At 47.8% G+C, this 25,316-nt stretch overlaps 2 protein-coding genes across 5 annotated transcripts in view; one reads left to right on the top strand and one right to left on the bottom strand.

Moving 5' to 3' along the window:
* Window positions 1-1,216: 1,216 nt before the first annotated feature.
* On the top strand, window positions 1,217-17,487 carry TUBB6 (tubulin beta 6 class V). The gene is made up of 4 exons (XM_035013872.1): window positions 1,217-1,375; window positions 1,758-1,866; window positions 3,640-3,750; window positions 15,974-17,487. Exons 1-4 carry the CDS (start codon window positions 1,319-1,321, stop codon window positions 17,035-17,037), a joined length of 1,341 nt encoding a protein of 446 aa, XP_034869763.1. The 5' UTR covers window positions 1,217-1,318; the 3' UTR covers window positions 17,038-17,487.
* A 2,486-nt stretch (window positions 17,488-19,973) lies between these two features.
* The window catches only part of AFG3L2 (AFG3 like matrix AAA peptidase subunit 2), a 44,219-nt gene continuing 38,876 nt past the window's right edge, over window positions 19,974-25,316 (bottom strand). For 2 of the 4 annotated variants that reach the window (XM_035013869.1, XM_035013871.1), the window contains 2 exons: window positions 24,461-24,655; window positions 20,356-20,804 (listed from right to left, as the gene is read on the bottom strand). In XM_035013869.1, coding sequence (XP_034869760.1) covers window positions 20,562-20,804; window positions 24,461-24,655 — 438 coding nt within the window. In that variant the 3' untranslated portion in view covers window positions 20,356-20,561. Of the gene's footprint in view, window positions 20,805-22,135; window positions 23,381-24,460; window positions 24,656-25,316 lie in introns of those variants that run through there. The other 2 variants (XM_035013868.1, XM_035013870.1) reach the window with 2 other exon arrangements.

Raw genomic sequence — 25,316 nt, 5'->3', positions numbered from 1 at the left:
GCATCGGCCTGCCTTTCCGCGGCCCCTTGAGCATGGAGACGTGTCCGATGAAACTTTCCCTCTGGCGTCCTCACTCCTCCAGCACTGCACTTACGGAAAGAACAGGCACACAGGCACACCTCCCTCCGAACAGCAAAAGGGAGTCCCCGGCACCCAGGAGTAGGGAAGGTGAGGGAGCCGGCAGAGGTAGAAGCCAGCCCTCTGCGCCCTCCTGGGGCCGAAGAGCTTTTTCATCGCTGACTCCCAGTGGAGAGGCTGCGTAGACAACTGTGCAGGGGGTGTGCGTGCGTGCGTGTGTACAGGTGTGTGTGTGTGTGTGTGTGTGCGTGTTCACTGTCCGACGCCGCCAGGTATTCACTCTAACTAAACCCCACTACAAACGTTTCGGAGTCGCGGGAATGGAAGGGTACCTGTATTTCGAGACGGATAGGCAGGAAAGCAAGGACTTAAGAACCACTACCCTAAGTTCAGTGGGGAGGACGAGAGTCAGAGTCACGCTGGAACACTCCACTTTCGTGTCCCAAAGCCTGTCTCCTCGCTGGGTTTGACCCCGCGGCGCGGGCGGGGTGCCGGGGGGCGGGGTGGTGGACAGTGCGCACCCACAGCTGCAGAGCACCCCGGCCTGGCCCAGCCAGGCCCGCGCGGCCCCAGAACCCACCCCGGGCGGCTCCGGGTGGGACCCCGCCTGCCCAGGACGACTCAGCGGGAACGGTCTCCCTCCGGGGAGGGTCAGCGACGGGGGGTGGGGGGGTAGGGAGGGCAGCAAAATGAGGGCGGGGGCCGAAGCCGCGTCCTTCCCGCCCGCCTCCCCACTTTTAAAGTCTCCAACGTCTCCCCCTATCTCCGCCCCCAAACCCGCTTCAGTAGGCGCATTTCCCGGCCTGACTTCCCCAGCCTTCCTCAGTTCCCCTTTCTGTTCTCCCTCCTGGGACAGCACCGCGTGGAAGCGGCCCGGGGAAGATGGCCCAGGGGGAGGCGAGCCGAGGTGGGGCGCCGGCAGCGGGGTGCCCGGGGAGGGAGGCCTGGGGGCGAGGAGGGAGGCCCAAGGCCCGCCTGGACGCGAGGAGGCGCGGCCCGGGAGGGCGAGGCCCGGGGGTGGGGGCTCTGCGGGCGCTGGGGGGAGCGGGGGCGGCGCGCGATCCGCGGGGGCGGAGGGGGCGCGGCCGGGGAGGGCGAGGCCCGCGGCCATTGGTCGGGGCAGCCCGGATGGGGGGTGGAGAACAGGCGGAGGGTCGAGTCCCGGGGAGCGCGCCGGGGGCCCGCAGTCGCAGCGGCGGTCCGAAGAGCCAGTGCCCCGAGCGCAGAGCCGGCGCCCGCCATGAGGGAGATCGTGCACATCCAGGCGGGCCAGTGCGGGAACCAGATCGGCACCAAGGTGGGCCGGGCACTGGGCTCCCTGCGGGTGGGCAGCTGGCAGGCCTGGGCCGTCGGGGCTCGACCCCTCAGTGCGGGCGCCCCGGTGCGCACCCTCTCTGCGCCTCGGTCCTCGGAGCCCAGCCCTGCCCTGCGCGGCACTCGGGAAGTGCTTCGAGGAGTGGCGCGGCCGAGGAGGGGGCGTCACAGCCAGGACCCCCTGCCCCTCACCCCTATCCCTACCCAAGCTGGGAGCGGCCGCCGGCGGCTCAGGCGCGCCTGGAATTCGGCAGCCGGGCCCCGCGCACCCCGCCCCGCCGGGCCAGCCCTGGCGTGAGCCGCGGGGGAGGGCGCCCTAGGCTTCGGGTTCTGACCGTCTGTTCCCCCGCCTCGCCCTGCCCAAGTTTTGGGAAGTGATCAGCGATGAACACGGTATCGACCCAGCCGGAGGCTACGTGGGTGACTCGGCGCTGCAACTGGAGAGAATCAACGTCTACTACAATGAGTCATCCTGTGAGTAGCGCGGCGCCGCCGGGACTCCGCCCTTCCCGTCGGACCCCGCCGTCCCCCCAAACCCTCGGCCATCCCCGCCCGGACCCTGGCCATCTCCTCCTCAGATCCTGACCACCCCCCTCTGGGGCCCTAGCCATCCCGTCCCGGACCCTCGGCCCCCCCGCCTGGCCCCCGGCCATCCCTCTCCCGGCCCCGGCCTTACCCCTCCGGGACCCCGGCCTTCCCGGGTCTTCTCCGACCGATCCAAGGTTGGCGCTCAGGATGCCGCCCTTGCGCTAGGGTAGTTTGCCCTCGGACATTTTCCAGGGATATAGCAGGATGCCCGACTCCCTCGCTTCCCCTGGGGCGGGAAGTCCGCCGTCAGTTTCTTTCAAACAGCCGAATTTGGCCCATCACGGGGTCTGAACTCTTGAACCAGACAACCCGTTAGTTAGTGTTGTGAAATCCCTTACTGGGTCATGTCCGACTTTTTGTTTTGTTTTGTTTTTCAGTTTAAAATGGATCTCTTAATGGAGATTCTTGGCTAAAAATTTGAAAAGCACCCAGTTAAATGACTTTTCTGACCTTTTACCGACCTCCAAAAACTCTCTATGCTCCCTGGAAGCTGAAACTACAGACAATTCTGGATAATTGGTGGAGTTCAGTACAAATTCCAAGCTGTGGTTTATCCAAGTTTGGGAATAACATCACCTCTGCCTTGGATACCTACATATATATAGTGGCTATATGTATACATTATTTGTTACAGTTTTTATTGTAAAAGTGATAGGTGCCCTTCACAAAACAACAAAAAACTAAGACTTGGAAAGAACACCCAGAAAATGACAGATGCTACCCTTCCACATGCATGACATATGTTCCCAGAAAGAATTAATCTGGTTTTTGGAGTCACTTGCTGTTTGTCCACACAAGAGTTGTGAAGAGCAGGATACATAAATCACTGGGTTTTATTCATTCAGCAGCTAGAAGAAAAGGTCTGGACAAGCAGGGCATAGAATATGAAATTTCTAGATAGCACTAAAGAAAATTCCAGTTATACATTGCATCTGCTGTTAACCTTCAGGTGCAGCTTGTTAACTTCCTTTCTTCAGTCTGGCTATGTGTGTGTAGCTGGACAGGAGTTGTAGGGTGCAATCCTGTTAACCCCATCCTCACTGGGGAACAAGTTCCTGCCCACTAGGCATGAAAATGTGCTTGCTGACAAAAAAGCTACACGGCAACACTGGGTTCATACATGAGAGTGGATCCTGGCCACCCCCCTCTGGGGCCCTAGGAAACAGCCCATGGGATCGTACCTATAACGAGGTGCCCAGGCTAAAGCTTGGATCCATGTATGCGTGTGCCTGAGGGAGGTGCCAAAAAGTGGAAAGAATGTAGAGCAACACAGCAAGTAGTGGCAACAGATACAGTTTATTTCCATGGAGCTAAAAAAGTAAAACTTCCCGACAGGAAAGAGGTGTCAGGGTGAAGTGGAAAATACAGAAGGCAGGAAGTCAGGAGACCTGATTTCTCATCCTGCTTATTCCTGGCACTTCCTCTGCCCATTCGTGCTTGGGCTGGTTTCCTCATCGGAACAACTTCAGCTGGAACTGTGTTCCCCCAGGCCCCTCCCAGTGCTGAGGTTCTGGGGTCCTAAGAAAGCCGGGCCTGTCTCTGAAGAAACCCTGCTTCCTACCTGTCCAGGCAGCTGTGCTGGGGGGACCCGCGAGGGGACTGTCCATGACTCTGGAGACCAGAAAGTGACCCTTGGGGGTGGGCTTTGTTCTCTTCCAGCTCAGAAATACGTGCCCAGGGCTGCCCTGGTGGACTTGGAGCCAGGCACCATGGACAGTGTACGGTCCGGGCCTTTCGGGCATCTCTTCCGGCCGGACAACTTCATCTTCGGTGGGTTCCATCTCCTGCTTCCTTCTGCCTCTTTCTGTTTTTTTTTTCACACATCAAACTACTTTATGTGCAAGATTAAAAGATAAAAGCTTAGGATGGAAATTAGCAGTCTCCAGTGTCGTGACAGGGTGCTGCCCCTTTTAGTTCTTGACTTTTCTTTAGGAAAGTAATCTCTGTCTCTCTAAATGAAATGCTTGTATTGATAGTTCTTGGTTTAACAAAATTTTTAGACATTAACTTCTTTCTTGCCCTTATAAATTATCATTAATATGATGATAATCATTTGTTTTGGTTCCTATGTTGCTCATCTTTTTTTTTTTTTTTTAAAGATTTTATTTATTTGACAGAGAGAGACACAGCCAGAGAGGGAACACAAGCAGGGGGAGTGGGAGAGGGAGGAGCAGGCCTCCCGCGGAGCGGGGAGCCCAGTGCGGGGTTCGATCCCAGGACCCTGGGATCATGACCTGAGCCGAAGGCAGACGCCCAACGACTGAGCCACCCAGGCACCCCTGTTGCTCATCTTTTAATTGCAGTGTGTTTATACCTATATTTCTCTTTCATTACCTATAGACAGTTATTTTGCTTTTTTCCCAAAGGCTGGCACTGTGTGAATTTTGTTTTGTTAGAACTGGGCAAATCCTTCCTCCCTTCTTCCACCTAAGACATGATAAAGCACCTGTCCATCCACACACTCCCAAAGAAAATTGTGTATTGTTAAATGGAGGCTACCAGCCTCCATCACCCTGTAGCCGTGGTTTTTAGAATCAAGGTTACTTGACAAAATAGTCAGAGGAGGAATATTCAAAATATGCAAGAAGAGACAGAGTCCTGAAAGATTTTATTGGTACATGACCTGATGACTCTCTAGTAGAGTCAGGTAGTGACCTGTTATAAGGGGAACTCAGCAAGATGAACGTTCACAAAGTTTATGAATCCTTTGAGTATCGTCCCCTTCCCCATCACCCTGACAACTTACACAACCAACGGGACAGGCAAAGTTTCTGATAATAACTTGTTCAAGGGTTGGGCCATAATGGGACCCAAGCGAAGCCTCTTCTGGACTCTGCTGCCCAATGTGGTAGCCACTAGCCACATGTGGCTATTTAAAGTTCATAGAAATTACATAAAATCAATTCACTTCCTCGGTTGTACTAGCTACATTTCAGGGGCTCAGTAATTAAATGTGGCGAGTGGCACCATATTGGACATACGGAATAGTTCCTTCATCGCAGCAAGTTCTATTGGATAGTAGTGCTCAAAGCCTTAATAGAGACACTCCACTAAATAAGGGGAATGAAAAGAGAAAACGGAAAGGCACTACACAAACACATGGCCATTCATAACCACTTCTACCTTAGGAGCCAAGGTAGAGCCTACAGGGTGTGTGGCGGGTTTGAAGGTGTTCCATTCGACGATCGTATTTTAATGTTAGATACCACACATTCACTTACGTTCTTTCTCAAAAATTACTGATGTAATTTAGTAAGAAATATGCCTAGAGAGAAAAATATTACTTATCAACAAAAGTACCTCAATCAACAATAAGCACAATTTCCATGCCCGTAAAAGGTAAAGTGTCTTACAAGGAAATGAGAGACTCTTAAGGCTGATTCATGGCTTAAAGTTGCTGTGGTATAGAAATTAAATCTATCAAAGATCTACTTTCCAACCCCTTCCTCAAAAGGCACCATGTGGAGATGATTTCATTGAGAGTAACAGATAATCCTCTGCTATTTAAACCCTATGTATCTAGAATATCTCCTACATAGTAAGTGCTTGATAAATATTAGCAACATCCTAGGAATGCAAGGATGGTTCAACTTTGAGAAGTCAGCTAATAGGGGCGCCTGGGTGGCTCAGTCGGTTGGGCGTCTGCCTTCGGCTCAGGTCATGATCCCGGGGTCCTGGGATCGAGTCCCACGTTGGGCTCTTTGCTCAGCAGGGAACCTGCTTCTCCCTCTGCCTGCCTCTCCCCCTGCTTGTACTCTCTCTATCTTCCTGACAAATAAATAAAATCTCAAAAAAAAAGAGAGAGAGAAGTCAGCAAATAGATTAAGAAAGACAACATCTTAATAGGTGCCCCAAAATATTTGATAAAATTCAGTATGTGTTCCTGACTTGTAGAGGACAAAAACCCTTATGTGCAAGCTGGAAGTAGAAAAGATACTTCCTCTGTTTAAGAATTACCTACCAAATCCATAGCAACGTCACACTCACTGGTGAAACATTAGAAGTATTCCAAGCAAAGTCACTTATGAGAAAGAGATGTCCATTGTCTCTACTATTCCATGTTTTGAAGGTTCTAGCCAGTGCACGAAGACCAGAGAAAGAAAAGAGATACAGATCATTTAAAGGAAAAGACAAAATTATTATTTGAAGGTGGAATGATTCTTTTGGATTTTCCAGATAGCCTGTCCAATGACCAGTGATTGGCACTTACAAGACCTCAATAAGGCAGTCACACACGAGATAAAGACTCAGACGTTATTGCTATGGGGTGACCAACTGTCCTGATTTGCCTGGGACTGGGGAGTTTCTCAGGACACTACCCGCTCAGTCCTGAAACTGGTAAAGTCCCAGGCAAACTGGGACAAATTGATCTCCTTAAAGGTAATAATCAATTATAAAATATAATGGGAAAATATCCTATTCACAATAGCAATGAAAGTTATAAATACCTAGGGACATAATTTACTAGTAATTGGGAATGAGGAGGAGACATTAAAACAAGACATTTTTCTCCCAACAGACAGGGTGGTACTTAAAAACCAACAGCTGGCATTGGTGAGGTTGCTTGGGAGACTAAGTTGTAAGCATTGTCAGAGAACAGCTTACTGGATTCAGCAAATCTGGAATTTTGATTCAGCAGTTTCAGTTCAAGGAATTTGTCCTGAAGAAATGTTCGCACATGCATTATGGACATTGCGTACTGGTCTCTAGAAGAGCTGAACCCCTTTGCCCGCTCCCCCCCACCCCGCCCCCTTGCCCTTACTACCAGCTGGTGTCAGTCTCTGTCAGTTCAGCGGACTGCTCCCTCAGTTCCTGTGATGGAGACTTGACTGGGCAATATTCATATTCTGTATGCCCAGAAGGAAAAAAGGACAACTCCCCTGTGGCACTGATCTTGACACAGATCAATGCCACCTTTCTCTTTCTCTTAGTGGGTATAGATTCTTCTTCTTCTTTTTTTTTTTTTTTTTAAAGATTTTATTTTTATTTGACAGAGAGAGATACAGCGAGAGAGGAAACACAAGCAGGGGGAGTGGGAGAGGGAGAAGCAGGCTCCCCGCAGAGCAGGGTATAGATCTATACCCCTAAGCGGGTATAGATCCTTAGCAGCTGTAGACTCTTCTTGCATGCACCACCTCACTGGGTTACTGAGTTTGGGTCGCCAAAAAGAGCACTGAGGGGCTCCTGGATGGCTCAGTCATTAAGCATCTGCTTCGTTTCAGGTCATGGTCCCGGGGTCCTGGGATCGAGCCCCGCATCGGGCTCCCTGCTCTGCGGGAGGTCTGCTTCTCCCTCTCCCACTCCCCCTGCTTGTGTTCCCTCTCTGGCTGTGTCTCTCTCTGTCAAATAAATAAAATCTTAAAAAAAAAAAGAGAGAGAACACTGAATGGGGAGAAGGGAGATTTGGCCGCTAATTTCAGCTCTGCTACCTCTGGTGTTATCAGTTCCCTTCCTGGGGCTCCTTCAGCTTGAAGGTCTGAGGAATGAAGGGCCCTCAAGCATCCAGGCCTCTGTAAGAATCTGAAGGAAGCAATGGCCTGTCTCCCCAACATGCACAGAAATATACTTCCACATAGAATTCTGCCCAGTTTCTTCCCTTGGAGGTTTTTGTTTTTGTTTTGTTTTGTTTTTAAGATTTTAATTATTTGCTTGAGAGAGAGCGAGAAGGAGCACAAGCAGGGGAAGCAGCAGAGGGAGAGGGAGAAGCTGGCTCCCCGCCGAGCAGGGATTCAATGCAGGACTCGATCCCAGGACCCTGGGATTATGACCTGAGCCGAAGGCAGACGCTTAACCATCTGAGCCACCCAGACGCCCTTCCTTTGAAGGTTTAACTGATTTTTGGTAAGAATCTGAGAGGTAGCTAAGGTTTCTTGAACCTGAATTACAGTTGGCTGAATCTACCTCAGTCTCAGTAAACTTTACCAAAAAAATTAATAGATTTCATCATTAAGAAAAGTATACAGTTGACCCTTGAACAACACATGGGTTTAGGGGTGCTGACACCCTGCACAGTCCAAAATTTACGTATAATTTTTGACTCCCCGAAGACTTAACTACTAATAGCCTACTGTTGATTGGAAGTCTTACCAACAACATAAACAATCGATTAACACCTATTTTGTATGTTCTATGTATTCTGTGTTCTTACAATCAAGTCAGCTAGAGAAAAGAAAATGTTACTAAGAAAATCATAAGGAGGGGCGCCTGGGTGGCTCAGCCGTTAAGTGTCTGCCTTCGGCTCAGGTCATGATCCCAGGCTCCTGGGATCGAGCCCCGCATCAGGCTTCCTGCTCCGCGGGAAGCCTGCTTCTCCCTCTCCCACTCCCCCTGCTCGTGTTCCCTCTCTCGCTGTGTCTCTCTCTGTCAAGTAAATAAATAAAATCTTTAAAAAAAAAAAAAGGAAATCATAAGGAAGAGAAAATACATTTACAGTACTGTACTTATTTATCAAAATTCTGTGCATAAGTGGACCCACGCAGTTTAAGCCCATGTAGTTCAGGGGTCAACTGTCCTTGATTTTTGATGGGCAATGCATGGTAGGAAATTCAGAAGTGCAGAAGACATGTACAGTGGAAGCTGGCCCCTCCCTCCTCTGTCCACTTTGTTCCCTCTCAGAAGGGGGCTCCCGTTACTGACCTTGTAGGAGCCCTTCCTTGGGCATATGCATGTTAGAAGCGAATACATGAGTTTGTGAGGTTTGGTTTGGTTTTGTTCTAAGATTTTATTTATTTGTTTGAGAAAGAGTGAGCACGAGCAGGGTGGGTGGGGCGAGGCAGAGGGAGAGAGAGAAGCAGACACCCCGCTGAGCAGGGAGCCCCATGCAGGGCTTGATCCCAGGACCCCAAGATCAGCACCTGAGCTGAAGGCAGATGCTTAACCGACTGAGCCACCCAGGCGCCCTGTGAGTTTGAATATATAAACATCTGGTAAAGCTTTATTTATGTAAAATACATGGCTTTCCTGTTTCTAGGAAGGATATAAGACAACGTATAGTAAAGACAGCCATAAAACGTGGCCATTTAAAACACAGGGTGAACTGTGAGAGTTAATTCAATTGCAGCTGAGAATTAATTTAAGCTCTGGGTTTCTAGCAACTATATTCAAAAAAGGAAGCCCAGGACACGATAGTCATCATCATAAGAAGCAATATACCACTCTTTTTTTTTTTTTTTTTAAGATTTTTATTTATTTTTGACAGAGAGAGTGTACAAGCAGGGGAAGAAGCAGGCAGAGGGAGAGGGAGAAGCAGGTTCCCCGCTGAGCAGGGAGCCCGATGTGGGGCTCGATCCCAGGACCCTGAGATCATGACCCGAGCCGAAGGCAGACGCTTAACCGACTGAGCCACCCAGGCGCCCCAGGAATATACCACTCTAAGAAGGGAGATCCCCCTTCATTCTACATTATTTGTATTTATTTATCTTGATCTTTGCTTTTTTCAATAAAAGCTAATATAGAACTGTATCATTAAAAATTAAGAACTAGAGTAAAAGAATTATTCTATATGATCATCATCACATAATCATCATTGGCATTGAGGTATATTTCTATCTTTTCTTTCTGTTTGCTGATTTTCATTATTTGTAAACACTATCAGATCTTCTTTCCCACTGAATATTATGTTTAAGCCATATTCCATGTTAATATATAGTTTCTAAGATCTGTAAGTTTTTTTTTTTTAAAGATTTTATTTATTTATTTGAAAGAGAGAATGAGAGACAGAGAGCATGAGAGGGAGGACGGTCAGAGGGAGAAGCAGACTCCCTGCCGAGCAGGGAGCCCGATGCGGGACTCGATCCCGGGACTCCAGGATCATGACCTGAGCCGAAGGCAGTTGCTTAACCAACTGAGCCACCCAGGCGCCCTAAGATCTGTAAGTTTTAATACTTGCATAATCTGTAATTATTTATTTCATAGTGGCCAATAATCAGGGAGTCATTTCTTACCAGATTTTGCTCTAAGAAAAAATACAATATATGGGGGCACCTGGCTGGCTCATTCGGCGGAGCATGCGGTTTTTGATCTTAGGGTATAGAGCTTACTTAATTAAAAAAAAAAAGAATATAGTAATATAGAATCTAGATGTTCCCATCTTGGTTCACATAAATTGGTCTGTGTTTCTAACTCTGATCACAGAATAGATCCTCAAAAGTAAAATTACCGGGTCAGAGCCTGTGAACATATTTAGGTCCATTATACATTTTGCTTTAGTCTTTGAGTGGGATTAATGCCACCAGCAGTGTTTGAGACCACAGCAGTTTTTGCTCTCCTTTTGCCTGAAATTAAACTTTTAAAGAAATACATCAACTGAGGGACTCTGAGCAATATAACTGACAATGCTTTAAGAAATACTTCCGAGGAAATGGGAAAAGAACTCTGAACTTGGCAAGTCTGTATAAACTGTAGAAATTGTCAGTATAAGAAAAAGAGAGACTTACACTCCCATAAACAGGACTCACACACAGAGAAACCTGACCCAACATTAAAATACAACTCCGTGAACCCTGTTCCGATGGGGACGGGCGGTTAGCTAAAACACACACACACATACACACACGCCCCTTATTGCTTCCGGAGAGAAAATAGAAAAACATTATCTAATTGTACATTGTTTAAGATGTTCAGACTCAGTCTTGTTACCTTGGGCTTCACGGAACTTTGTTATGTTTTATTTCTTACAATGGGTGGTAGGTGTGTAGATATGGAGTCTATTTCACAGCCTTTTACATGCGGTGAAGTCTGTGCTGAGAAGTGTCGGTGTGGATGAGGCGGTGGCTCTTGTTGGTGCACTTGCTGGAGAAGGGTTTCTGGTAGGACCCTGGAGGCCCTGCGCCTTCCCCCCCCTCACTTGTGTCTCACCCAGCCCGGATGTCTGCTCAGGGTCAGGCCTCCCCTCAGCCACCACTCCTGTGCAGCTTTTTAAAGAGTCTTTACTGGGGGCACCTGGGTGGCTGAGTCTTTAAGCGTCTGCCTTCGGCTCAGGTCATGGTCCCAGGGTCCTGGGATCGAGTCCCGCATTGGGCTCCCTGCTTGGCTGGGAGCCTGCTTCTCCCCTCTCCCACTCCCCCTGCTTGTGTTCCTGTTCTCTCTGTGTCTCTCTCTGTCAAATAAATAAATAAAATCTTAAAAAAAAAAGCCTTTATGAAATAAAAAATATACATAAAAAAAGAGGCTTTATGGAATTGGATCAAACTATTGAAGTTGTGCTAAGCTGGTTTCTCATGGCAGCCGCTTCAGTGACGGTGGAAGTTTCCTTTGGTTTAATATATTTGAACTGAAAACTGAGAGAGCCTAAGAAAGGTCTGGACTCATCTTTCTAGCTATCAGTAAGTGGGACAAAAAAGATTAAGAACAAATTCACACAGACCTATGGTGACCATTTAATTATCTAATCCATGGCCCTTGTAAACCTTCAAGAATGTTAGAAACGACATCTGGCTTTTAAACTGCCTCTAGGATTGCTTCTTGTATCTTTGCTTCTTTGTTAGAACATGCATCCCGATTTTTGATTCAGAATATTTTAAAATTTTAGCAGATTGTACTGATGTAAAATAGCTTTAATAGTAATATTTAAAGCCAACACTGGGGCGCCTGGCTGGTGCAGTCGGTAGAGCATGCAACTCTTGATCTCAGAGTTGTGAGTTCAAGCTCCACATTGGGCATGGAGCCAATTTACAAAAAAAAAAAAAATTAATTCAAAGCTGACACTATTCTTAATTAAGAACTGTGAATTGTCTAAATGAATCTGCTTTTGTTAAAATAGCATGCTTGTTATGGGGAATGGAGAGGTGTCCAGAGTGTATAAACACAGTATATTGTTTTTAAGTCATTCTCTATTTAATGAAAGAGGCAGAATTGCCTAGGAGGTGGTTCAACCCCCTGTAGCTTCAGAGCTCCCTGTTTCAGAGTTGGTCAATTACATACACCAGTATCATTCCACCTCTAGGTATGGTTTATAGTGGTTTTTTAAAAAACACTGACTTGAAGTAATGTATCATTTTAAAAGTGAAAGTTATCTACGTTTAAGTTTTGTACGTGAATATACTTTAAAAAACCTTTTTCTTAACAAATTGCTGGTTGTAGAGCATTCATGCCCCAGAGACAGTGGGAGAGAGTTTTGTGAGAGAAAATGGAGCACCAGAAAGCCTCTTTCTGCACATGTAACTTTCCCTTCCCAACTTGGGGCTAGAGGGGGTCAGGGAGCACTTAATCCCTCACCCGATGTGAGCAAGAGCAAGTAAACCAGAGGGTGGACTCTGAGAAAACCCTGGGGACCTGTTGCAACCCGCCTGCCAAAGCTTCGAGATTGCAGCCTTGTGTTCTACGGTCCTGAGCCGCTGATTAATGTCACAACATCTCATTACAGAACATGTTCAACTCATGACCCCCAAATATTTAACTGGGAACATCTGTTGCTAGGAGACTGTGGCAAAATATTTTCAGAAGTCACTCGCTTCTTCCTTTTGTCAAGAGCAGAGAAAACCTCGTAGCTAATCATGCTGTAAATACTGAGGAAGCCGAGTGAGCGGTGTGAGCTGGGGAAGGGTCAAGTTCAGCGAGCTTGACTTGCTGCGGCTGCATGCCTGCCTGAAGTTACCTTCTTGTCAGTTGCTGGCTTCTACTCTGTTTTATAACATTTTTGTTTTAAAGATCTTATTTATTTATTTGACAGAGAGAGACACAGCGAGAGAGGGAACACAAGCAGGGGGAGTGGGAGAGGGAGAAGCAGGCTTCCCGCTGAGCAAGGAGCCTGATGCAGGACTCGATCCCAGGATCCTGGGATTATGACCTGAGCCGAAGGCAGACACTTAACGACTGAGCCACCCAGGCGCCCCTCTACTCTGTTTTAATGAAATCATCTCTTAGCCTCTTTTTGACAGTTGCACTCGCATTCTTTCCTTTGTGAAGGTGTGCTAGTCTACACTGAGCCCTGCCCTTGTGCCTCCCCCTGCCTCTGGTGCATCTGGCTGGGCCACTGCCTGCTGGGTTGGGTGGGGAGGGATGGACAGGAATTAGTGGAGGGCATAGGAGCACAATGGCCATTTTTGAGTCAGCTGGGCCAGAAAAAAGAGAATCTCTGTTTGTAAGAGAGAACACAGTCACCTCCCAGATAAGGAAATGGCCACCACAGAGGGCTAAGTGGCTGGTGCCCTCGGGGGGTGCTTGTGGGGGGGAGCTGCAAGCTTGGAGGAGCTTGCTCTTGCCCAGCCTGGGCCCCTCGTGGAGCCGCAGTGCTGCCATGCCCATCGTCTTGGGGCCTTTGAGCAGATGGGACAAAGACAGCAGGAGTGAGGGCTGAGCTCCCTTGCAAGGTGGGGCTAAGACAGCTGAGCAGGGGCCAGCTGTGTCTCATTCCGATGGGCAGTTCTGCCCTCCTGGACGTGTCACTATTGAATATTTAAGTGTGTTTACTGTTTTCATCATAAAGTTAAAACTGCACATGTTTTCTTCAAACACACAAGTATGTAGTATAAAAATGGAACCTCCTTGGGCGCCTGGGTGGCTCAGTCGTTAAGCGTCTGCCTTTGCTCCGCAGGAAGCCTGCTTCTCTCTCTTCCACTCCCCCTGCTTGTGTTCCCTCTCTCGTTGTGTCTCTCTCTGTCAGATAAATAAAATCTTTAAAAAAAAAATGGAAGCTCCTCATCCCTTGTACAGATGACCCTGAGATTTTATTCACTGGAGTAACTAGTGCTAGAGCTGATGGCTGCTCGTGTGTTCGGTTGCATTGAAACCATCACTGATTTAACCAGTCCCCTGTTAAGAGATGTTTAGGTTGTTTTCCTTTTCTCTTTACTATTATTACAAACTGCTCAGCACATGTTGTCTACGTCATTTTCCACACGTGCACATATACATGTCTAAGCAAATTTATAGAAGTAAAATTGCTGAGCCTAAGAGGACTAATTTTGATAGATATGCTGAATTGTTCTCTATAGAGGCTGGTCCTTGTTATGCAACCTCCCCCGCAGCCCCAATTCTGGCCAACAGGGTTTGCCAGCTTTTTGATCTCTGTCAGTTTCACAGGGGAGAAACTGAATCTCCTTGTTCTAGTGTACATTTCTCTTATAAGGAATGCATCAAATATTTAAGTTATTTGAATTTCCTTCCCTGTGAACTGTTTATATCCTTTGCCCATTTTCCTAGAAGTTACTGTTTTCCTTACTCATTTGTAGGACTTCTTTAGGTATTTAAGGAGGGTAGACCTTTCTTTGTATGTGATACAAGTCACTAGTAGCCAATACATTTTAAACTTACTGAAGAGCCTCAGGATTTTGGCTGTTTTTCTTGTTTTACAGATTTCCACTTAACACCCACAGTGTTTGGCACTGATAAATGCTGTGGAAGACTCAAGGATATTTGAGATGAGACACATTCCTCCAAAAGTAGGCCCTTGTGTGAAGCCACACCCACAGTACAGAATCCTGGGGTGGGGGTGGGCCAGCAGCAGAGCTAAGTAAGAGGGCCCCAGCCCGAAGTGCACGAGGGCCTCGCATCCCCTTGTCTTACCTGGTGTAGCACTGGGCCACTGTTGGGAGGCAACTGGAGCTGTGTCACTGGTCTCCAGCTCAGCTTCCCACTGATGTGCCCCGTGTGGGGCATGGAACTGCCTGCCCAGAGCAGAAAAGCTGGTCGCTGGATGGTGGTTGTGGATTGTTGCCACCAGTTAAGTGTAGACAAAAATCAAGTGAACATCTTTGGAATAAGTGGAGAGAGGTCCACACAGTAGGATTCCAGCACTGTCTTAGCTCTGAGCGGAAGAGCAAACAACCCTGGCATCTCTGCTTCCTCTTGGTTTTTTTTGTCCACTTGACACATTCAGGTCACTTGCCCAGCTCCTATGGTGCGTCCTGGTCCTTTTCATCCGATACGTAGGGAAAGTTTGATAGGGATGCTAATGAATTTATTCTTTAATTATACAATCTTTTTAGAACCAGATTTGATATATACCGATTTACTAAATAAACACAATGCCTTTTAATAATCTTCCTCGCTTCTTAAATAACTTATAATTTTGGCTATATATTACATTGCCTTCTACCAGTTAAAATCATGAGCAACAGCAGTGCCTTGTTTTATAGTTTATTACTAAATAGATACATTATCTCTCGCCATCAGAGGGGCACAACCAGGCATGGAGGTGGGGGAAGGGGACCATGTTCATCATGAGCTTGCAGAGGTCAGCACTGAGCATTGACTTTACTGCTTTTCATAATTTACCCTACAGTGTGCTCTAGAATTTAGTTCTAAGTGGTTTTTCTAATAATCCTTGGAATGTGTATTACCGTATCGATTTGGATTGAAAAAGTCATGTTGTTCTGACAGAAAATAAGTCCAGGGGCGGCTGGGTGGCTCAGTCGGTGAAGAATCTGCCTGGCACTAGGGTCACGATCCTGGGGTTCAGGGATCAAGCCCCTCCTCGGGCTCCCTGCTCAGAGGGGAGACTGCTTCTCCCTCAGCTCCTCCCCCTGCTTGTGCTCTCTCTCTGTCAAATAAATAAATAAAATCTTTTTTTTTTTTAAAGAAAGTCCAGTTTGGAGGATTGCTCTGATAATTACGGCTGTCTTTGCCAATTAGAGTATATATCTTACATTTTCTATAACCTGAATAAGCTAAGCTTCAACCTAAAAATTCTTTGCAGTAAAAACATACTTAAAACATTTAATTAAAAAATCATATTGGCAGAGTTGTACTGGAATTAATATTTACATTTTCCCAACTCTTTCCAAGTCTATTGGATTAAGACAAGTGCCTCTCCGTAAAAGAGGCAACATTTGGTAAGTCCTGGTGGCAAAGCCTTTTGATTTCTCCCAGAAACAGAAGAATGAGCCAACTCAGGTTGTTTCCAGTGCTGCTTTCCATAGAATTGAGTCTGGCGCTGAAAGATGTGTTTTTTCATCACCGTCTTAAAAGTATGAATAAGAGGGAGCTCCCTCTTCCCCCTGCCCCCGTGCCGACCTACTGAACTTGTGTGCCACTCTCTTGTGCTTTGTCCCAGGACAAACGGGCGCAGGCAACAACTGGGCAAAGGGGCACTACACGGAAGGGGCCGAGCTGGTGGATTCCGTGCTCGACGTGGTGAGGAAGGAGTGTGAGCACTGCGACTGCCTGCAGGGCTTCCAGCTCACGCACTCGCTGGGCGGGGGCACGGGCTCAGGCATGGGCACGCTGCTCATCAGCAAGATCCGCGAGGAGTACCCCGACAGGATCATGAACACCTTCAGCGTCATGCCGTCGCCCAAGGTGTCGGACACGGTGGTGGAGCCCTACAACGCCACGCTGTCGGTGCACCAGCTGGTGGAGAACACCGACGAGACGTACTGCATCGACAACGAGGCCCTGTACGACATCTGCTTCCGCACGCTCAAGCTGACCACGCCCACCTACGGCGACCTCAACCACCTGGTGTCGGCCACCATGAGCGGCGTCACCACCTCTCTGCGCTTCCCGGGCCAGCTCAACGCCGACCTGCGCAAGCTGGCCGTGAACATGGTGCCCTTCCCGCGCCTGCACTTCTTCATGCCCGGCTTCGCGCCGCTCACGGCCCGCGGCAGCCAGCAGTACCGCGCGCTCACCGTGCCCGAGCTCACGCAGCAGATGTTCGACGCCAAGAACATGATGGCGGCGTGCGACCCGCGCCACGGCCGCTACCTGACCGTGGCCACCGTCTTCCGGGGCCCCATGTCCATGAAGGAGGTGGACGAGCAGATGCTGGCCATCCAGAACAAGAACAGCAGCTACTTCGTCGAGTGGATCCCCAACAACGTCAAGGTGGCCGTGTGCGACATCCCGCCGCGCGGCCTCAAGATGGCCTCCACCTTCATCGGCAACAGCACGGCCATCCAGGAGCTGTTCAAGCGCATCTCGGAGCAGTTTTCCGCCATGTTCCGGCGTAAGGCCTTCCTGCACTGGTTCACGGGCGAGGGCATGGATGAGATGGAGTTCACCGAGGCCGAGAGCAACATGAACGACCTGGTGTCGGAATACCAGCAGTATCAAGAAGCCACGGCCAATGATGGCGAGGAAGCTTTTGAAGACGATGAAGAGGAGATCAATGAATAGAGGCGCATCCCAGTCTCAGATACCACAAATCCGATGTTGTTTCTCTAACTCCGGAGCATCGTGACCCTGCTGGCCACCACATGGTGCTCTGCTCTAAATATGTGGGTATAGGCCCCTCACCAATGCAACAGAATTGCACTATCAGTCATCTGGAAGGAAGAAAGTACATCGGAATAGCAGAGAATCGGCAGTCCTACCCAATCAAAAGATCAGACGACAGATCTTCTACTGGAGGACTTGAAACAATAAAGGGGCCATCAAGGAAGAGCTACATGAATTGACCTCACCTTCTGTCAAGTGCTTCAACCATGCTGAGAATTAGCAAGGAAGTTAGAAACAGTGTTTTTCATCCTTTGTGATGAAACCTGAAGCTGTGCAGTGTTGCCTTATATTGAAAATGCAATATGGAACTTTAAAACAACCAATTCATAATAAAACACTAAAACCATTCCTTTGCCTCTTCCAGCCTGTTTCCTGATAGATTTGTTTGCGTTGTTATAATGGTTACTTGGGTACCTTGTCTCTTTCTGGGGTGAACTGCCCCTGCCACTCAGTGAATGAACTCAGAGGAAAGGCTTTCCTTGAACTGCAGACCTTAAGGGTGGCAGCCAGAATTCTCCTGAGCATCAGAGTAGCACACATGTAAATAAAAGCCTGTCGTCCCCTTTTGCAACCAGCACTTAGACCTCCCACAAAATCTTTCATCTTCCAGTGTCACGTCCTGGGCTAGTTAGTCCCAACCTTCCCTGACAGCTGGGCTAAGATTTGCCAGAGGAGCTACAGAAAATGACCTCCAGGCTTCCAGCCAGAGCCAGGGGGACATGCAAGCTCTTGGTGGGTCAGGAGGGACCTGGCAGGGTCGGCTCTGAGAGCTGTGTGCTTCCTTCAGGAGTACTCAGGCTCAGTGCCAAGGTTGAGGGCTATTTTCTATATAGCAAATCATCACTTTACAGTTTCTCTAACTTGACACAACTTCTGTAAGAGGTCTTGTAAAGTCAAACTCCATAGGACATGACCAGGCTAGTCCTACTAGTAATTAGCAGACATTGCCGTTCACCAGTGTTTCTGGTTTATTTCTCCTTTCTGCCCCTTTGAGGTTAACTGTGAACATGACTTTGCTTCAGCCAAAAGAATGAGTAGCATGTCACTTCCAGGTGGAAAGGTCTAAATGCTAGTGCTCAACCCTCACCTCTGCCTCTGCTGGATTCCTCCATCAGTCTGGGTCCCGGTAACTGCTGAGCACAGCCCCCTCTGACCTTTGTTGGACAAGGAGCGAGAAAGAAATGACTGTCATTTGGAGTCATTCTGGGGTTACCCCACAGTGTAACCTAGCTCCCCCACCTGACAGAAGGCCTGAGCTCTGTGATGCCATGGCTCACACCCAGTAACTATCCTGTGCCGAGCCCCAACCTTGGGTAGATGGAAAGGGAATCACTAAACACAGCAGCATGACTTGAACTGCAGTGAAAACGGACCCCATTTCTGCAGAAATCTGCACTACACTTTGTGAGACTACAGTAAAAATAAGTATCTTACCACCCACATCTAACCTGGAAATACGCTAGGTTTGACCTTGGAAGAAAGGATGAGTGCTGTGAACCCCTGGTTTGAGTCAGGCTCCATGTGGGAGCCAGCATGAGCATTGGTCACGACAATGCTGTGGGCCTCCTTGTGCAGGTCAGGAAACCCGAGGATGGCTGTGGTAGCTATTCCAGGCCACGCGGGCTGCCTTCTCAAGACTCCACAAGCTTGAATTAGAAGTGCAGATGTGAGTTACCATCTGACCAACCATCTCACGCACGGCTTTGTCCCTTTTCTGACTGACCAAACCTGACTCATGTTTGGCACCACCCACTTCATTCCACTCAGGAGGCCTCACAGCAGAGGGCTCCCAAACCTCCACACTTGCCGGCGCCCCTCCTCACAGTGGTTAAGGAAGTACAGTCTTATTGTCTACGGATCGTGTGGGGAACAGCACAGACATCCTGATGGCCAAGTGAATCATACAGCCTTCAAACAATTCTTCACTGAATCACCTCCCACAAACATCCTTTGAGGAAGGAAGGCAGTAAATCTGTTACATCTGCAGGTCACTGGGCAGAGCAGCTGAGAAACTGCAGGATGACCTGAGGAAGGCTCCCATGCTCCTGGAATACTGAGTTACTAGCATCCACGCAGATGGTTCTGTGGTCTGGTGAGCTGGAGCTCGGCATCTCTGGGCCACCTGGAGGAGTGGTCCAGGGTCAGAGCAGCCTGCCCATACCACCTCCCTCCCCATCGGTCCAGTGCTGTTCCAGGGATGCCATCTCAATCTATGTCTGAAGTCTGAGAAGTGGTTGTTCCCACAATATATTTAACTGCATCAAGAACACACAAGGCAAGCTGAAATAACTGAGATCCAATGTGATGGTTTGGGACCTGCCGGACCTATGATCACACTGACTTCTAGACCCAGATGCCAGGACCAACGTCTGGTCACGACCAGCCTAGTGAGGATGTAACCTGATGCCATCATCAGATTCTTGCACTGACTTTGTATCAATGTACTTTTATATCCAGAGTTCATCATTCCAGAATGTACGACTCCAGAAGTTCGCAAGCCTCTTGTGGGAGCTGGTAAGAACCAGCAGGAGTGAGGTTTTAAAGGATTCGTCTCTCCAAAGTTAGAACACTTAATTCCTTTCCATTATGTTTTCTAAAAGAAAATACCCCAAGGGGCACCTGAGTGGCTCAGTCGTTAAGCGTCTGCCTTCGGCTCAGGTCATGATCCCAGGGTCCTGAGATTGAGCCCCACATCAGGCTCCCTGCTCAGCCAGGAGCCTGCTTCTCCCTCTCCCACTCCCCATGCTTGTGTTCCCTCTCTCGCTGTGTCTCTGTCAAATAAATAAAATCTCTAAAAAAATAAAATACCCCAAGCATAAAACAGTGACCCTTTGTTGAGTTCAGAAGGAAAAAAGTACCGTACACTTTATTTTTGATGTAAAGAAGCCGTATTTACATAATACATTCATATCTGTAGATCTGTTACAGCGCTCTGTAGAAAACCATTCCATTAAAACAGCAACATGTGATCTGGATTCAATCTTTGAAGTATTAAGCCAAATTAAAATATTCTTATCAGGACTCCAATGTAATTTCACAGCTCATCCACAGAGGGAAACTCTGAAGAGAAGCAGGAATGAAGAGGGGGTGATGGGACGAGAACAACACACCTCTTCCACACCAGCAAGTCTCCACGGATGGTCGGTTGGTCTCCGCCACACATCAGCTGGCACCACAGATGGTGGAGGGAGTGGCGCTGGGTGCCCTCTCCATGCTCCCGGCCGCTGTCTGAGAGCCTGGCGGGCTCGGGGAAACATTCTCCTTCAGAAAGTCACCCTGCCACCCAGGCTGTGACTCCAGAGGCTTAGGACTAAGGACTCCTCTTCCCACCATCTCAACCAGGTCAGCAGATGGTTATGATCAACCCCGCAGTGTCCTTATTCCTCTGAGAAAGCCAGAGTCGACCTTGACAAAGGCACAAGCTAAAATGGTCTCCCTTCTCGGATCTGGTTGGTGATTTTCTCATCCCGGAGCTCCTCTTTCTCCTTCTCCCGTTCTTTGTTCCAGTCCTTAAGGCCCTCTGGAAGCGAAGTGTCCTCATCCAAGCTGCCAGTGCCTTCTACAAATTCTTCATAGGTAGACTTTTCCGCAAATGGCCTGGGGCCCAAAAGTTCAACCATATCATTCTTATCTAACACTTCTTTTTCTAATAATAGAAGAGCAACCTGAAATATGAACAATTTCCATTAAACACAGTTTCTTAGCAAAGTCTTTGCAAAGCTAATGATTTTTTTATTTATAGCTAACCCCACTCCAAAATAGGATTTAAGACCACTGAAAAGATATAGATAAGATCCCAGGATTTTAGAGTAAAATAAACAAAATATTGGAAAAAACAAATGTCCACCAGTAAGGGAGGGGCTAAATACATTTGGATACATTCACACAATGGACAATTATGCACCTGTAATGAAGAATCTGTTATATATACATCTTGGAGAAACATATTCAGTGAGAAAAGCAAGATGCACACCCTTTATGGTATGCTACATTTGCCTTTAAAAGGAGAGGAATATAAATCTTTTTATGTGCTTACATGTACATAAAGAAGTTCTGGAAGGATACATTACAAACTTAGAAAAGTGGCTGGGAGGGCAAGCTGGGGGAAAGGGGAGAAAGAGGTAAGCAAGAAATTTTTAAAAAGTTAGTTGAAAAAATAAAGACAAGGACAGAGATACCAGGAAGGTTTATACGAAAACATGTATCTTGAAGTTCTCGTCATTTCTATGCTTGAACCACAAATTTGACAGTACACATCTTAACAGGACACTGGGAAAGCTGACCAACTATGTGTATGGAGGTGAGTGAGGGTGTCAGGGTGGAGCAGGACAATGGCTATTAGAGCATCTGACCATTACAAAGACAGCAAAGCAGGTTAAAATATCAACTGATCTCATAAAATAGATTTAGTTTCTAAGGTAACTCCCTACTTAGAAATTTGACTTAGCTGCACTTTTACACTAGATACCCTGTTTTTAAAGATACCAAAAAATGAATCAATTTTATTGTTTTATCAGTTTATGGAATACTGCAAATATGCACAAAAGCAGAAAATGGATAACGAATCCCCATGCAGCCACTACGGACAGTCCTCAACTGAGAGCCATTTTTGTCTCATCTACTCCCTAGATTACCCTGAAGAAAATCCCAGCTGTCATATTTTATCCATATATATTTTTGTCTCTATTTCTAAGAGATAAAAACTCTTAAAAACATAACCAGGTTGTCTTCTTAGACCACCATTAACTCTCAATTTGTCTATTTACACATTATGCGTAACCACTTACATTGCAATAATACGTTTTATTTAACCCAATATATCAAATGCAGTATCATTTTTCACAAAGATTTATTTATTTTAGAGAGTGAGAAGGCGGGGGAGGGGGGCAGAGAGAGAGAGAGGAGAGAGAGAATCTCAAGCAGACTGAGCCTGAGTGCAGAGCTCAATGTGGGGCCCGATCTCATGACCCTGCGATCATGACCTGAGCTGAAATTAAGAGTTGGACACTCAACTGACTGAACCACCCAGGTGCCCCCAAACACAGTATCGTTCTAACATGTAATGATATAAACAATTACTGAGATATTTTACCTTCCTTTTTTCATAGCAAGCCTTTAAAACCCAGCGTGCTCAGAGCACACTTCACTTGGGACTAACCACATTCAACAGCACAGGCTTGGTCGGAGGTTAACGGGAAGGGCTCTGCAGACAGGACCCGGGGTCCAAATCCTGGTCTTGCTGCTTACCAACTGTATGACCTTAAGCAAAGTTACTTAACCTCTCCCTGTACTAGTTTCTTCTTTTGTAAAATGGGGTGACAGTGTTTCCACCTCCTAAGGCTGCAGGGAGCTTTAGAGAAGTTCATGCATCTTAAGCGGTACCCGGTACACCGGGTGGATGATAGGTGGATGCTAGCTGGTTACTCTTATTCTCCTAAAGCTTAGCCCTGATGTATTATCCTGTCCAGCAGAGGAGTCAATTGAGGCCCTGAATTTGGAGGACACTAGTCCTAGCAGGAGAGTCTCCAGCCACCTCTCCTCTTGATGGCTCCCCATCTCCTGGCGGGCTCAACATTACTCTTTACAGATTTAATTTTCTCAAATGGGCCAAACAGTACTTCAGGACTCCGCAGTGTTTCCAGATCCTCACTCCGCTGAATCCATTTCCCTTTCCCACACACGTCTTTGTTACCACTGTCACTATATGCACTGTACGTTCAGAAGGCTAGATAACTGGGTCCAACTCCCTGGACCTGTTTGGCATCTATGGTGTGCACGTGGAAGCTTCCTCTTGAATCCATGAATGCACACTGTCCTCTGCAGCTAGGGGTCTCGAGTGAGCTCCTCCACAGTCCTCCATGGCTCAGGTCCTTCTTTTCTACATCTGGCTATGGGGGGACCACCAACAGATCCTATCTCCAGGCTGGACTTGCTGTCCACATTTCATTCGCAAATGCCCACTGCTCGTGTTCTCCTGGGTTCAAGACTGATCCCCACCCTCTGTGTTTGCCACCAGGAGTCATCATCTCAAGGGCTTTCTTCTCGTTCACTCTGTGCATTTAACCAATAAATCTCAGTTTGTTTCAGATCTGCCTTTGCCCTACTTCCAGTGCTGGCCCCAGCACTGTGTCCGACTGAGCGACCGGCACCAGCCCCTGAGCCAGTCTCTGCCACTCCCTGGGCTGCCACACTCCCGCAAATGATGAACTTCTTCATTTCAACACTCTTTAAGGACTCCTTGCTATAAAACAAAGGGCTGGATCAGATCATTTTGAAGGTCACTCTTATTTCTAAAACTGTGTTTCTAAACTTCCTAGCTAGCTTTTGAGAACCTGGGTACTGCAGCTCCCTCCCCCCAACTATCTGCTCAACCCTGCCCTGCTCCCCACACACCTCCTGCTCACCAGGCCTCCACACCGCCCTCTGCTCCCCACCCCAACTTGTTCACTGTAACGTGACTACTCTTCTACATAAAATCTAAGTTCTATCTTCTATACGAAGCCTTCGCTGACCACTCTGATCTTCCTTTCTCAGAGCTCGTGTGTGTGGGGCGCCAGCCCTCTCCGCCTGCACTGGGCACTTTCGTGAAAAGACATCACAGATACTTCTGGATTGCCTTACTGATGGAACAGCACATCTTGGAATATTCTTTTATCCGTGTCAATCCCTCCTAAAAGGCTTTCTCATTTGTGCTCTAGGAGTGCGGAATGTTCAAAGAACAAAAAATTCTATTTTTGGTTGCATGGGTTCTGAATAATTGAGTTTAATGGATGCAAGAAATCCACCGAATTCAGAAGGAAACCCTCCCTTTGGTAGGGGCTATCATATGAAGTAGGACAGAAAACACAGAGCGTGTTTATTTGCCAAGCTCATAATTAAGCCAAAGGTAATTTTCATGCGCCAATTTCATGTGGGCTGGCTCTTATTTGCACTTTCATCACTACCTGTTCATGCCGGAGGTGACAGACAACGGTAAATCCCTGTCAGTCCGCTGTGCTCCTTACTGAGGAGTACGGGTAAAACACACGAAGGCGGGAAGGGGGGAGGGAGGCCTCAGTTGCATATTTTGTGGTTACCTGCAGATTCCTTGAATCCTGCACTCACCCTGCTAACAGTCCAAGAGCCAGGACTGTGTCCTACTGTTGCTCACTGCTGCACCCCCACCCCTCAGAGGCAGAGCAGACACGGAATCAGAGAGAGTTAGCCCGCTACAGGAAACGCTCAAGTCTATAAACTAGCCCAGCCAATCCATCACTTTAACCGTTCTTCTTTTTTTTTTGGCAAAACCACGCAGAGAATTATTCATACGACTAGCACCTACCTTCTCCACATCAGCTTTCTTCTCTGTGAGGAGAGCCACTGTCCTTTTATGAGCATCATTAATAAGTATTCGTACTTCGTCATCTATCAGTCTTGCGGTGGCTTCGCTGTAAGGCTTCTCTAAAACCATATCACCCTGACGTGGGAGATCAAAGGAGATTTGCCCAACCTTTTCATTCATGCCAAACTGAACAATCTGGAAAAGAACACATGATTATTAGTGGGCACTGGTTTTGCTGACAGGCGGACTTAAAAAATGGCAGTAAGTCTTTATAATGGCATTAACTCCACACATTTCATTGTACTACCACTCTTTAACCTGGCAAAATCTACATGGCAGCCTTGCGTTGGCTGAATGGACAAGGGTGTTCTATGTAGACAGTGCAGCAATACTCAATTAGGGACACAAGACAAGAAGCCCATGGACAACATCTATGAGACCCGCAAGATACTTCTCCCTGCGCGAGGGGAAGCAGAGAAGCAAGAAGGATCTGACAGACCCAAGAGGATAAAACCCACGCCCTCCAGGCTCTTCCTGGAAAGGGCAGTGTGCCAACCTAGAAGGGAGTTTGCATTTTCCTGTTCCCTCAAGCCACGGGGTCTGCCCCTCAAGGCTTTCTTAAAGACTTTTTTTTTTTTTTTAAGGGGCACCTGGGTGGCTCAGTCCGTTGAGCGTCTGCCTTCGGCTCAGGTCATGATCTCAGGGTCCTGGGATCAAGCCCCACATCAGGCTCCCTGCTCAGCAGCCAGTATGCTTCTCCCTCACCCTCTGCCCCCCCCCACCACTCGTGTTCTCTCGCTCGCTCCCTCAAATAAATATTAAAAATAAAATAAATAAAAATAAACAAATAAATAAA

This window comes from Mirounga leonina, unplaced genomic scaffold, assembly GCF_011800145.1.
Source record: "Mirounga leonina isolate KUSES-001 unplaced genomic scaffold, KU_Mleo_1.0 Mir_167, whole genome shotgun sequence".
NCBI lineage: Eukaryota > Metazoa > Chordata > Mammalia > Carnivora > Phocidae > Mirounga > Mirounga leonina.
The sequence above is the reverse complement of the archived record's forward strand: the minus strand, read 5'-3'. Positions and strand labels throughout refer to the sequence as shown.